Source organism: Aphis gossypii, chromosome 2 (assembly GCF_020184175.1).
Source record: "Aphis gossypii isolate Hap1 chromosome 2, ASM2018417v2, whole genome shotgun sequence".
Taxonomy (NCBI): domain Eukaryota; kingdom Metazoa; phylum Arthropoda; class Insecta; order Hemiptera; family Aphididae; genus Aphis; species Aphis gossypii.
Genome location: NC_065531.1, coordinates 76,491,508 through 76,507,195, shown reverse-complemented (window position 1 = coordinate 76,507,195; position 15,688 = coordinate 76,491,508). Strand labels below are relative to the sequence as shown.

The 15,688-nt window shown below is 27.1% G+C and overlaps 1 protein-coding gene across 1 annotated transcript; it reads right to left on the bottom strand.

The window, feature by feature from the left end:
* Positions 1-20: 20 nt before the first annotated feature.
* Positions 21-13,167, bottom strand: LOC126550527 (protein kinase C-like 1). The gene is made up of 8 exons (XM_050202332.1): positions 12,598-13,167; positions 12,222-12,505; positions 9,661-9,739; positions 7,813-7,966; positions 7,667-7,698; positions 7,435-7,520; positions 1,936-2,065; positions 21-164 (listed from the first exon to the last, which is right to left on the bottom strand). The coding sequence occupies exons 2-8, from the start codon at positions 12,342-12,344 to the stop codon at positions 100-102; spliced, it is 669 nt and encodes a 222-aa protein (XP_050058289.1). The 5' UTR covers positions 12,345-12,505; positions 12,598-13,167; the 3' UTR covers positions 21-99.
* Positions 13,168-15,688: the final 2,521 nt, after the last annotated feature.

Sequence of the window (15,688 nt, the reverse complement as noted above, 5' to 3'; positions counted from 1 at the left end):
TGATGCGACATTAATGCGCGCTGAAGACTACGGGTGCTTCCCGACCGAACGTACGGCTGAGCTGATGTTTTGGCACGTTTGGCAGGCTCCGAAAGCGAATTAAACGACTTGGACGACTGCCAAAAGAAATTTAAAACACGAAATGCTTACACACAAACATATTTCTGAAATGACAAAAATTAGTTTCAATATACTCGTCTTCTTGTGCATCAATTTATGTATTTCAAATTTCGCTTTCTTTTTCGCTCCGGGATCGATGCGAACATTTTTTTCGGTAATTTTTTTCCAAAACACTTTGGTTTAAAGCTATTTGTATTTTGTTTTTTTGTTGAAATCAGTTAAAATATTTTTAAATTACTTTTTACGGATAATGACAATTTTGTTCACTTAGAAACTTAAAATTAAACTCATCACTCAACACGCGTCAACGGTTTAAAGAATACTTGAAGAAAAAAATGAAACATTGCACCGTGCAAAAATAGTTAGTCTCACCTAGTTTATGTCAAGGTCAACGTATTTGTACTAACTATAAAAATTAAGCTTTTTGGAACACCAAACATTATGGTGTTCGCGTTATACTTAAAAAAGGATCATTACAAGTAGGTACCCAATTGCGATGATTGTAAATTACCCGAAACTATTCACCCACGTTGTAAACTTTACCAAGGTCAAAATTCAATAGTACTATGAAAAAAATGATCATTGCCAAGCATTATTGCAAGATTTAAGTATACCATTTTTTGCCAAAGCGCCCACCTGAAAACACCAGATTGTCTAAAAAGCAGACCAAACATAATAAAATGGATACTTATTAATACATACGACATTTTTGATAGATTAAATTTGGCAACTACGATAAACTATGACACAACTACGTTGTGCATACTGCATATGATATTATGCTTATATTTCAATAACTCATTGAAGTTCGGTCTTTAATTATGCAGTATATTTTTAATTTATCTAAATTTTGATTTTTAAATATTTAAGTTTTGTGAAGTAGGTACCGGCATTCAAATACTAAGTATAATAAGTAAATATTTCCATAAGTATAAACTAATATAAAAAAAATGTTACTGTTAACATGTTATTATTATTATTATTAAGTACATAATACAGTTTTCTCCATCACATGCAAAATACTTTTGAATTCGTTTACCTAAACAATGTGAACTTTGAAAGTTAGCCATAAGGAATGTTAGTTTATGCCAAATGCCATATAAACTTTAAAAAAATAGAGTAATGTCAGATTTATGCTACGGTGAATTGACATATTGGGTATCTTCCAAGTTCCAATAAACATAATAGTAATAACACTCCCGTGCAAAAGATGTAAGAAGATGGTGATTAAAAACCGATTGTATTTTTCGTTTGAAATCATCATATATAATCTTTAATCGAAATGCAATGCGTGTGGTACAAAGTATAGGATAGCTTTTGAAAAAATTAAGTTTTGGCGAAACGTCAAGCTAAAAATGACTTAGTCCGGATTGATTATAAAAACATTTTCTTGGCACATCGGAACGCGGTCTGTTTTCGCAATTAAATTTCTCGTGATAATCAACAATAATAATACTAACACTCGCAGTGTTTATTTACATAGACAAAACATTGAACCATGTCGTAAAAAATTGCCTTATCTATTGATTTATTTCGAAATTATTAACATAAATGCGTTTGACTTTATAATTGTTATAATGCATACTATTAAGTAAAATATATCAAAAGAACTCGGTTTTCGATTGGATATTTGCCACGAAAAAAACCTCATACCTACAGCGACATCTTTCCCATGCATTGAGCTAGCCACAAGATGAATATTAAATGTTATGTTAAAACATATATGTTATTATTTGTTTATATGTTTTAAATGTTGTGTTTTACTCATAATAACGTACGCACTGTGTTTAGGTATATCATAAAAATAAATCATACCTTCGCATTTGAGACCTTGTTTGAATAGCCCATACAAAAGTGAACCACAGTGATCACAAAATGTTGGTGACATAAAATTATATCCTTTGAAACGATGTGGTACATCTATTTTAAATCGTTCTCTCAAATACTGTAAAAAAATGATATAAATTAAAATTATACTATTATAGCTTAAAAAATACATTGATTAATCCAAATCAACTAAGCACGAGGTATATAACCGAACCAAATATAATAATTGTTTTAAAAAAATGTTTTACATGGTAAAATACTACTGGATCATAAAAATGTATTTTACCAGCACCTAAAATATAAGTACCTCATATGAGTCATATCTATTTATTTTATAACGTAGCCATAAGGTGTTCGTTAATATTAGTTATAATTTAATCTTATTACCCACACGTTTATCAGCACTCTATCATATTCTAGGCAATATATTTTTCTATTTTAAAAAACATAAACTATTTCAGTGCTTAACTTTAAAAAATAACTATTCAAAAATCATAAATTTCTTGTAGCGTAAAATCATATTTTCAAAATGCAAAGTATGTAATACATGCCGAGCATCGCATTAGGTATACTAGCTGTCGTCTCATAAATTGTAGCATACATCACATATTAAACTATTGTAACTTAAATGTTAAGTTATTAGAAAAAGAAACTATACATAATTTGTTGATGGGTAATTATTATTAATTATTATTATGGGTACTGAAAATATTTATCTTATTTGCTTTTTTATAAATTATCTATGTATATTGTATACACTCTTGTGCTTATATATAACTTATCAAATAATATGTGGCATTTATATAATTATTATCAGTATTATTGTTAACTGCTTACATTTATTATTACTTAGATGGATTTTAATTTCATTAAAATTCCTCCAAGTATCAATCGATTAAAACTAATAGAAAACAAAAATTGCATTAAATGTAAAATACTATAATAAATACGCATTGATTAAAATAAATGGTAAATATTTAAGTCTAAAATCTAAATTCTAAGTCTAATTTGTATAAATAATTATTATATAATTTAGAATTTAAATCAATATATTATTGGAAATAAATAGAGTGAAAAAAATTCACCTACACGAAATAACAACAAAACAACTTGCTGAACAAATTTTAAATAGCTTTTGAAGTTTTAATTTTGAACATAAATTCTTATAAGTGATGTAACTTATCTATTTAAATTTGTAATGACTGACAAAACACATCATGTAGGTAATATTTTCCTTAATTAGTAGTAAAGTACCTACTTCCTATGTACATTGTACACTGCATAGTATACATTCTCATAAACAAATGATACAACCAGTGTCGTAGAAATTGCGCTAAGGAATTTTTAAAACTATTCATCATATTTTTGTATATATGGTTTTGAAAAAATGCTGTAATTACTAAACAACCAAAATTTAGGAGACTAGAAATTATTCACATATCATAATAAGTACTATTAATACTATCTATATATTGTCTATATTTAATTACAATAAAAATCACAATTTATCACAGATTAACTAACCATTAACCATTTTAATTTAGATTTGCCAACATATTGGTTTAAATTACCCGTTTTCACTGCAACCTCTGTAATGACGTAATCACCATTATTAACTTATTTTCATATTAATCAAAAATCAAAGTATTTAAAGTTATTTACCATGAGACGGTTTTTTTAATTTTATATTTTCAAAACGTTAATAATATTAAAAAATTGTTGGTTTATTTTTCTGAACGTTATGTTATTAGTCAGTAAACTAAATATTTCTAATTACTAGACAAAATTGCCTTTAGTTTTAACAATTTTTTTTTATTTCTCGGCTATGGGTAACATTTTGTCTATTTGTCCTGGTAGCCTTTCTGGTAATTTTCTTTTTGAATTAAGGTTAGTCTTACTTATCTGATATATCTACTTTTGACAATCACTTGATGTAGGTGTTATACTACCAATATTTAATATAACCTTGTTCTAAAATCTGGTTAGGTATCAGTCTATTATTTCTAATTATCAGCCGATTTTCATTTAATATTATGTTTCTAATGCATTTTCTTTTTTAATAAATATAGTTGAATTTATAATTCATTTTATTATCAGATTCCTATAGTAGTTATAGATGTAATACAGATCTAACTACAATAAAGCATTTGAATCAATTAATCATAATATTATAGCTTTAAATTCTTGTTATTATTATTCTTTACTATTTTAGTATAGACGTATAGATTAGCATCTATTGTTCTAGTTTATGGGCTATCTTAGTAGACATACTATTTACTGGATACTGTTGTGAATTAAGTATTTTATTCCATTTTGAACAGTTTACCAAAAATAATAGGTACTTCACATCATTAAAAATACACTTAAATTAATAGAGAATAAATAATAGACACTATTATTGCTTTAATCAATGACGAAATTATGATTTTTACCAGGTACGAGTTTTATTTTATATTTTATTTATTTATAACTCATAATTAATTTAAAATGTATTTAAAATAAATTTATAATATTATCGTTCTTAATATATAATAATGTTTATGACTTAGGACTTAATAAAAATAAAATAAAACATTAATTATCTACCTACTTTATTTTTTATAGTATAAAAAAAAAATCTTCTGCTGCTTTGTTGATAATTCATTTAAGAGATCTTCCAGGCCAATTTATATTGTACGATAAATAAAATTCATAACCTTGCAATTAATTTATATTTTATTGAAATTTACCAATATTCGCTTATAAAAATCACAATAAAAGCCCGAACAATTAGGTAGTCAATAATCAAATTATAGTCAAACACTCAAACCTATATTTTATAGAATATAAATCATTATAGTACACAGTTAAAAAAAAATTATTATTACTGGATTTTCAAAAGTTTGATACTTCTTTGCTCACTAGCTTTAACACATAATATATAAAAATATTATTTATATAACAATCGTGACCTTTTTCAACAATTCTTAATTGTTATATTTTTCTAATTTTGAATAATTTCAAATATCGATCTAACAATATACAGCAAATATTTCAAATATAACGTGTCAAAATTATTACATTCCAATTTTCTAAAATTAAATTCATTAAAATAAAGCAATAATATTTTAAGATGCTAATTGTTATAAAAGTTTATTTATTGCAAGTTCAAATTTCGATAAAAATGGATATTTAATCAAAAATTAACGATTTTTCATCCAAAACAATTTTAATAATTTTATTGTATACGAGTACCTTGTATTTTTTAAGATACAACGATAAATAAACCTACGTACAAATTTAATTACCTATGTTACATTATACAAGTTGTATCCCAATCCTTAGAATTGGTTGCCACTCTTAACTTAAAAAAATATAATACGTGAATTGTGTCCCGGTGAAACATATTTACATCATAAAATTTTTTTTGATTTCTAAAATACATAGGTACCTAAAATTTAAGTCAATTTTAATTGATGTTTAAATATACATATTAGATAGTTAATATCATATTATACATCTGCTAAATATTATTAGGTACTACAAGTAAAATAATATTTTATTTATGTGTTATACAAATACAAATTTTTCTTACAGTTTTTAATTTATTTTAATATATTTGGTAAATATTAGTCAATTTAAAATTTGAATTATATTATTTCTATATTGTATAGTAATTATATTTATAATATATGTACAAATGTATAAATGGAGAATTAAACTATTTACTGAATAAAATAACTATATGATTACTGCTTTTAGTGTTTATATAAAAAGATGAGTAATGTTAAAAAAGTTTAGTACACCGAGAAAACCAATGAAAGAATACTTTTTTTTTTACAAATAGTAAAATAAAACTAACTAATAAAATAATAAAGAAATACTAGGTATGTTTAATGTATAAATATAATCTAATAGGTACATATAATAAATATCGATAAGTTTAATTTGATTTATTTCAATTATTTCAATTATTATATATTATTAATACAATATCACACTACCTATCTAATAACATTACCTTTAAGTTATAGCTAAAAATAGCATTTTTCTTTTGAATTTAAGATAAATTATACAAATGAATAAAAGGTATATCGCTTCAATTAATTAATCATCTTATAATATTTTAAAAATAAAGTTAAAAAATAAGGTACCGATATTAAATCATTAAAGATGTTAAGAATCATACTTTACGGCTGATACACAACATAATAACATTAAATTTCTTCTAATTTAAACATTAGATTTTAAACAATAAAATGTAGATAAAAACTTTTATAATAATAAGAGGTATTAGAATTAATTAGTTACTAACGTCTGACATATTAAACAAAATTTTATTATTAATACTTTTAAATAATAAAATGTGTTAAGTGAACGCTACCCATGCATTTGTTGTCTCCGTATTACATACACCCGACATAGGAAAATTTCCGTAATTTCGTTCACTAGTTTCAATAGTATGCTGTTAGTTTTGATATTAGATTAAATTGACCTATTATCAAACTTTTAGGTAAGAACATTATCTGTGCTTAAGCGTGGGCGATGTTTCAATTTTTTCAAGCATACTATGAGCAAGTATGCAGTGAAATATCACAAATTAAAAATGATTATATCTTGCTTGAAAATTAAACTATAGAATAGAAGCCAACGCTTAAACACTGCAGATAATGTTATTATCTAAAAATTGTATAATTGGTCAATTTACTCTAATATTAAAATTAACAGCACACTATTAAAACTAATGAACGAAATTTTGCTATGTCGGGCGTATCGCGTGTGTAAGACGGAGACAACAAACGCATGGGTAGCATCTTCTTAAAAGAAAAAAAAATGAAAAATGACCAGAAATACTAATTCATTTTAACAAAATATTTACTGATTTGTTTCACGATACCTGAGAGCTGAGAGTCAAGATATTTTCTTATCTGTGCATTGTGCACATAAGAATTATTAATAATTAAAAAAAAAACAATAACTTAAAGCTTGTAAACGATTCATATTAAAAATAACTACCTAATACCTATTTCATTAAAATTAGTAACAAATTTATGTACCAATAAATTTTAAAGGATATGTCAATTTTTATAATCAGGAAATTATATGTTTGATAAATAAATAATAAAAGTCTAAATGTAATTTGTTGCTGATATTTAACAACTCTCAGCCATGTGTTGTCGTGTTGATATACTTATTATATTTTGTTTATTACTTTGTTTTTTTCATTAGTCTTAGACCATAGTCCATACTCCATAGTCATTTCATAAGTACGACAACATGGTTAACATATGTTTAATGTAAATATGTCAACTTATACTATAAGATAATTTTAAAAATTTCTTTCTATCGAAATCATCTCATCAATAATAAAACTATTTTTTTTTATTATTATTTTACCATTTCACAAGACACCTACCTTTTTTAATACTTTATAATTTTTCATTTTAAGAATATCTTCGAACAAATGATTAACAATTGCCTATTTCATTTGTAGTTTGATCGACTTACCACAGTGCTTTCTGTATCGCGACCGGTGCCTGGACATTGTATAAGAAGTTTGTCGTGACATTTCTTATGTACAGCCGTTTGACAAGCTAAAAAAAATTACTTGAATTAACAAAATATACTAAATTAAATACATTTTCTTACAGTTTGACTATTTATTAATTCTATAGTGAATTAGTGAAAAAGTTAAATCATCATTATTATAGGTATACAATAAATAAATGTTGGTGCTTACATTGACATTGATATCCTTGTTTTCCAAAACCCCTATAAAATATTACAATGACAAAATAATGAAAAATATTATGAGGAAGATTTGTATTAAACTTTATATTTAAAATATTATCTATCAAAAGATAAATTTTAATTTCCATTTCTTACCATAGAAAATCTTTGCAAAATGCACAAAACGTCGGTTGTCTGAAAAATTTAGCTAAAAATTTATGTCCTTTTACGATATGTACTTTTTGATGTTTAATTGCACCGCGTCTTCTAGTAATTGCATGACCTCTGGCTATATCAACTCGTTGTTGTACTATAAAAATATAAAAACAATTGTAATCAAATACCTACTTCAGTTTACTACTAATAAATAGTAATAAATAGTTGAAACGTACTAATTATTTCTAATTATCTTATTATAATTGTATCGTTAAATATCATACATAAATTAATAAACTCTATTCTTAAATTTAATAATTTTAGTTATATAATACATTAAATTTATAAGTTTTAGTATAATAATTTATCTAATTAAAAGATTGAATTTTTTTCTAATATAAATATTTAAGAAAATGGTGTTTATGGAAAATGGCATTATTCACCTGCCATCAACATTATTTTTTTTTATTGACTAAATAGATAGATTCATTGTTAATAGATGTTCATTGTTCACATGAATTCCAAATAATATTATTATTGAAATATAAAGTAAGTATTAAGTTTAAATTTAAAACTATATACTAGCTATTTCATTATATGATAACTTATTTAATTTACAAGAAATGCTTTTAAACATTTACATTTATTTGTGGTCTGTTAATAACTAATCAATACTATGGCAGGCACAACATGTATTGTTGCAACCAGTCTTACAATGACCGTGTCCTTAGAGTACCCTAAGAGCCCGTCAGGGGAGAACTTTGCTGATTTGAGATTTCATATTATAATTATATCACCCGGAGTGGTACAAAAATGTTTCTTCATATGAACAAACGCTATGCCTACCCTCCCAAAATTGTAGAATTTTTATTTACCTACTTAATAAGGCGTATATAATGAATTAATGTGTTGACATTTTTATCTGTTGATAAGTAGTTTGTTGTTGTATAAAATTCTGAACTAAGTCTGACTTATAAAATCTGACTAGTCAGTACATAATCACGAATAATTAATATATGTGTTATTACTTATTTATTATGTACATTATGATAAATCTCATTTGTCATTTAATAACGTTATATTACGATATAAGTTATAACGTACCTAACATAAACATTTATATAACTCAATGAAATAATATTGAAGTGTTACTTTTACTGTTCTTTTAGTAGGTACGAAAAATATATTTAGACCACTAAAGCTAGTGTGTAAATATATCAAAAACAAAAAAAGTTAATTATAAATGCTATCAATTAAAATTATAATATAAATTTTAAATTATAGTTATATAAGTATAACTCTTAAACTCATAAAATAAATTAATCATTTTTAAGATTTATTCGCTAATAATCAATAATATAAGTAGGATACATACAAGTAGGACGTAGGTACATAATAATGTCTAATATAGTAATAAAATAGATCTGCTATAGGTTTTGGCGTTATTCCTTTAGACTTTAGTCTATGAAATCGAGGCCAATAAACAAATCCAGTAAAGTATTAGTAAACACAAAAATATAGAATTTAGTTATGTCCAGTCTAAAAACCAATAAATAATGAATTACAATTTATAACGATAAACATTTATTTTTAATGTAAATAAGATATATTAAAACCCAATATTTGAATTTTAAGTAAATATTTACTTTAAAACATTAGATACTAAAAATTAAATCCATCAAAAATAAAAATCATTTTTATTTTATGGTAAACTACTTTTGCTAAAACTAACGATTGAAAGAAATAAAATCTTTATTTAGTAAAAAATATCAAGGTTATACTCAGTATTCATTATGTCATTGATTATAAATACTTTAATATTTATAAACAATGATTATATATACTTACAACTATCTGCTAAATCTGCATCAGCTAAATTGTAACTAGTTGGAAGTAACCCTTGAGGAATTTTACTTCGACCTCTGCTCTATAAGTTAATCAAATCATAATTATAATTAATCAAGGAATTACATAATATTATATTATTGAATTATTATTTTATATCAAAACAATTGTCATTCAATTATATTTATTATTATGTATTAATTTTACTTTTTACATAAAAAAACATATATTAAATATATATCCCATCCATTACATAATTGTTGGAACTGTTAGAAGGTATAAAATGTAATTAAAGATAAGTAATAACTTTATAGAAATGATCTATTATCTTATTCTTAACATTCATTGTTCATATATGCGCGAAAAGTATATTTTAACTACCAAAGTATTTTTGACTTTTAAGTAAGTATAGATATCAAAGCGGGTCCATATGTATAAAGCTCTTTGTTATATATTAAAATCTACGTAAATACATAGTCATAGTCTTATTATGTTTGGCAATTGATGGTGTTAGTGATTTCATTTATTCATTAAATTTGTATCAGTCTATTCATTAATAGCATTTTTATGTTCAGAATACATTTGAAAAACCGGAACTTCACTATTACAATAAATTTACAATAGATTATAGCAGATAGGTAGGCAATATTTTTTTGTTTAAGTGCGCCATTGCAACAGTTAAATAGTATAGTATAATATTTTAATATTTAATGATTATTATTAAACGATCAATAAGGAGAAACAAACACAAAAATGACTCGTTTGTAGAATGTAAAAGAATAAGTAATCCAATTCGGTAATAGGCATATTTCTAAAAAATAAACGCCACAAGCGCCCGATTGATCAAAATGATAAACCCAAATTTTTCCGACATTTGAGCCAAATTTTGGATGCCATGATGACCCTATGCATACGAGTAAGATATAAAATATAATCTACTGTGGTAGTGTTTTAGCAGGCGTGTGTTCTATACTGCATAAATAGTGTTGCCTAAATGAAAATTTGATAAATATTTACGTATATTCTAAAAATCCCGAAATTTTCCAGAAGATCCTTTGCTAAAAATCTGAAGTTATTATTTTTTTTTTTTTTTTTTTGTATAATAAACATTTTAATTATTTCATAATATTATTAATATTATTGTTAATAATTAATAAAAATAAACATGAAAAAAATTCCCTAAAAATTCCTAAAAGTATCAATTTCTCTAACATTTCTCTTCCCACAACTGTAGGAAAAGGAAAAAATCCCTAAATCTGTCATAATATAATAACAAAAATATTCTAATGGTGCTGATGGTGATGCAGCGGGTGGCGTCATTAATCGTTAACCGCGCGTTAAAAACGCGCGCGCATTTCTATCTTCTTGAAAGTATGTTCCTTTTGAGCCGTTTCGCGTTTATAAAATGACGCGTTCACCGTCATCGGCGACGGCACCGCCACTGCATTATTATTGTGTTGTAACATACGTAAGAGCGGTGTGAACAGTGGCGAAGTGGGCGCGGCGGTATATCCGTCCGTTCGTCTTCGTTCTATTTTGGTCCACCGGCTCATCCGAGGATCGTCCGAATATTTTCATCGACGGTGTGCGCACCGCGTCGTCATATTATTATTATTATAATTATAATATCATATTAATTTTTCACGTGAAATAATAAAGTTTAACCAACATTTATATCATAATAAAATATATATAAACGATAGGACCGCCCATCGATGACGTGATCTACAGTGCCGCAAAAACCACAGGAGCAATACTCCAGTAAAAAGATCTACTTAGCGCGGACGTAGGGCCTCATGCAACTACTAAAATTTTATATTTTGCTTTTAAAATGACTGATCATGTGAAATTTTCATTTCAATATATTTTTTATAATGTAGTTATCTATTATCTACAATTTTGTGATTATAAGCAATGTATGATAATATAAACTTTTGAATTACATAGTATATTATATAGTGTACTTAGCGAAAAATATTATTTTATAGATATTGTGTTGTCTTATTTACGTTACCTACTAATGATATAGCTGCAGTCCTATAGCCCATATCTGTGTATAAGACCTCTATACAAGAACCTATAGTTAAGACACTAGATGTAATGGATAATATGTCGGAGACGACACCTTTTCTCTAGTTGATTTTTGCATAATTACACGATAATACAATATGTAACTAGTGTTGTGGGTTATACACTTATACCAATATTGTAGCCAAAATAAAACGTTGATTCACGGAAGTGTATGTCGTATACCTCATAACTAAAATATGTATCGTGACGTGACGTAAGTCCAAATTATGGCAAATATATTATATATATAGGTATGAGTTTACTTCCGAAAAAAACACCGCAAAAACCAACTAACTCTGATGTAAACCACCCCGCGAAACGGTTAAAATAGCAAACCACAACTATGTAGGACCTAACCTTCCCTCCACCAGCACCGTATCGCTCCCTCCCTTTTCCTTTCCTTCCGACATTTTATTAATTATGTGTATATTTATCACAATGTCGGCGTCACGGGTTAATATAATAATATTACTGTAGATTTTGGTGTACATTACCTCAGAACGGTGGTTGCTGCGGGACCGGTTGTCCGCTGTCTGCCGTTTTTGTGAGTTGTTGCTACAACTCCTCTTCCTGTTGCCAGTAAACATCATCGTGATGTCGGCGTGTTGTATTCTCATTCTGTGACTACCGACGGTGCTCCGGCCCTCATCAGCTGCGGACCGACGTCGTGCCCGCCCGGCGTCTCTATTTTATATTTTAGCGCGCACAGTCGACCACCTGCAGCTCCGCGTAGTGCCTGTATCGTATCAACAACCTACCTCGAGTATCTCCCGCCAGCCTATATTAATGTTTTATAAAAGTGCAAGATACATCAATATATTGTATTGTGACACAAAAATCGAATTATTGGAAAAAAATGTCAATTATTACCGTTTCAATGTAGGTGTGTTTTCGTCTATGTACGCGATATAATTGAAGTACAGTGCGTGCCCGAGTCGATGAGACCACGTCCGTTTATAGGTCACGAATTAAAATAATATATTATGGCTAATTATTTTTGGACCAAAATTTTTGGTCCATGATACCGACGGGGTGGGTGCCGGAAAGCTGGGCGTGGAAGGGGGGTCAGTGGATTTTTTTTTATTCTAATATACAATTATTATTGCGCCGACCACGGTGGGTATATACAAGTAACGAGTCGTACGATATATTATTATTTTATATAAAAGGTACCTACGTCCTTCTTGTTTGTCGATTAACACAGCGTTAATTGTTGTTTGTTGTTGTTGTTGTTGTTGTTGTTGTGGTCATACATTGTGCACGGTACGATAATACAATAGGACTATTATAATATTATAGCAAAAAACGAGACACGCGTACACAACGTCGGCGACAGCGACGACGACAGTCGTGCGGTGGTCGGTCGCGCGCGTTTTAAAAATAGAAATTCTCGGATGAACCGCGGTCGCATCATGACTGGAGTGCGCGCCGGCCGAATTTCGCGCCCGTTGTTTTGACTGCGACATCGATGGCTACATCGCCGCCCCCTCCCTGTCCCTTCGGCACCCCCACCTCGTGGTGTTACCCGATGGAAGACATGAAGCACTTCGGCTCGTACCGTAATCGCGACTTCGCGTAGTTGCGTATATACAGCCACGCGTGACCCCTTTTTTCCTCGAATTATTTTTTTAACCATATCGTTTCTGGTTTCAAGTACAATCCATAATCGTTAATATGTTGTGTCATTATGGATGTAAAAACTACAAGTATAAACATAGTATTGTTGTGTGACTACTGTGACTTATAAATAGGAAGTAGTACCAACTACCAAGTACTCACATTTGAATTTTCTCGTTCAACGGACACGCCGCACGTCGGGTCGATGTAACATGTAAATTTAAAGTTCATGACATGTAGGTACAAGGTATACCTAATAATATGATGAGCTTTTTTCATTCAGCAACAATATGAAATAATATCAAATTGATGCATTTATTGAATTATATAATACGTACTTATAAACCGGTTCGACAATAACGTGATGAGTGTGATAATTACTAATGAACGATAATATCGTCGTTTGCATCCATAACAACTACCTAGTTAATGAGTTGAATTTCAGTCTCAAATCTCAATAATGCTGACGACTGCCGAGTGCTGGTGACATGGTGTATAGATTGTTTTTAGACAAAATAAATCTTTATAAACGGTACACTGTTTAAAAATTAATAATGTTCGACTATATTTAAAGTATTCATGAATTCGATTTTATAATACTTAGGTTTATCCTAGGACGTCCTACACAATATTATGATATATCAATCAACATTAACGGCGTTGTAGATAGACAATTAAACATACACAATAGTAGTAATAAATTCCATTTTTATAGTATCAACAATATTTTTCTCTCAGCTTGTTAAGATTAATTTGAGTTATGATAAAATATACCAAACATTATTTTTTAACTTTGTCAAATGAAAATTAACATAACAATTTATATTTTTTAATTGTTATAACAATTATTGAGTGAACAACATAAGTACATTAATATTAAAAATATTATATTACCATTGATTATACATAGTATAACATAGAGATTCCCTCCATGGGACTTGTTAATTCCTTATAAGATGTAAATCATACAATTTATAAGTAGTTTTTGATATGAAATAGTAACTGCAATTTCTTTTTTTGGCAAATTTTTTGTGTCATCATAATAACCTAAAAGGACGAATGAATACCATACTTGATTTAATAATTACAATAACCTTTCTTAAATGCATCATAAAATATACACATAATTTTGAACCTATAGACACTATAATAATCAGTAACATACCTATTTATCTAATTAAATTAACTTTATAAAGATATGCTTAACTGTTTTGAAACTATTTAATTTGGAAACTCTTGTTTAATAGGTAATTATATAATTTTCAGGAATGGTGTGTATGGATTACTTTTTATACATAACACATAATCAAAATGAACTAATTCGACATATATTTACATTATATTATTTACATATCATCTATTATTTTAACATTAAATATTAATTGTAATACGTATTGATAAATCACGAGTCTATGAAACATTGAAGATCTTTTTTTTAAACTTATTGGAAATGTAACTTGCAGCATCTAAACATTTGGAAATGTGTTCTCCTTACAAATATGTTTTAAACTTAATATAATATTTAAATTATTTAATATTTTTATAATTTATATTGATATTTATGATAAAATATACATAAAATATACAAGACAAGTATATCCTCTAATTTAAAGGAAGTTGGATTTATTTTTCTATTTATTTTCTTGTATTATAAAATACTCTTTCTTAATACAAATTTAATGTGTATAAAAGTATATTGTGTAAACTATAATTTGAATATAAACGTTAGATTTTAAGTTTTTTTAAAAATTGAATAATGAATTAAAATATTTTTCATTATTTTCTTTGTCAAATAAAAATCATTTATTACAATAATTTCACCTATCATACCAATGACCAATAGGCAATATGAAGATTTTAATTAAGCCATGTCAACCTGGTTAGAACATAGATAGGTCATGTAAATTATTTTATTTTATTAATGATATTATTAGCTCAGCAATAATTGCTATAGCTAATTACATACATAATTGTTCTATTTAAAAAACACACAATGGGCAAAACATAATGTCAGACTTAGTTTTAATTTGACACTTATATTTAAGCCCATGAGAGAACGCACCAGTTTCACATATGTTAACTGACAACTGCAACATATGTAGAACAACATTAATGTTATCAGTATGTATGTAATTGGTGGGGATGTGCAAATTTGGACTCATTTTAGTCGCTATCCAGATGAATTCTCTTTTGGGTCAAAATATAAATGACTAAATCACAATTTATTATAAGTAGAGTTTGGATTTGAAGGCAATATAAACAATAAAAATATGAAAAAATAAAAAAAAAAAACAATTGATAATAATTTTAAATCTATCTATCAAGATCACATTTAAATCTATAG

Coding starts and splice junctions, on each gene's coding strand:
- LOC126550527 (XM_050202332.1), bottom strand. CDS start 12,344: ATGAGAATACAACACGCCGACATCACGATGATGTTTACTGGCAACAGG. Junction 9,740..12,221: donor GCAGCAACCACCGTTCTGAG/GTAATGTACACC, acceptor ATTAACTTATAG/AGCAGAGGTCGAAGTAAAAT. Junction 2,066..7,434: donor GCGATACAGAAAGCACTGTG/GTAAGTCGATCA, acceptor ATTTTTTTACAG/TATTTGAGAGAACGATTTAA.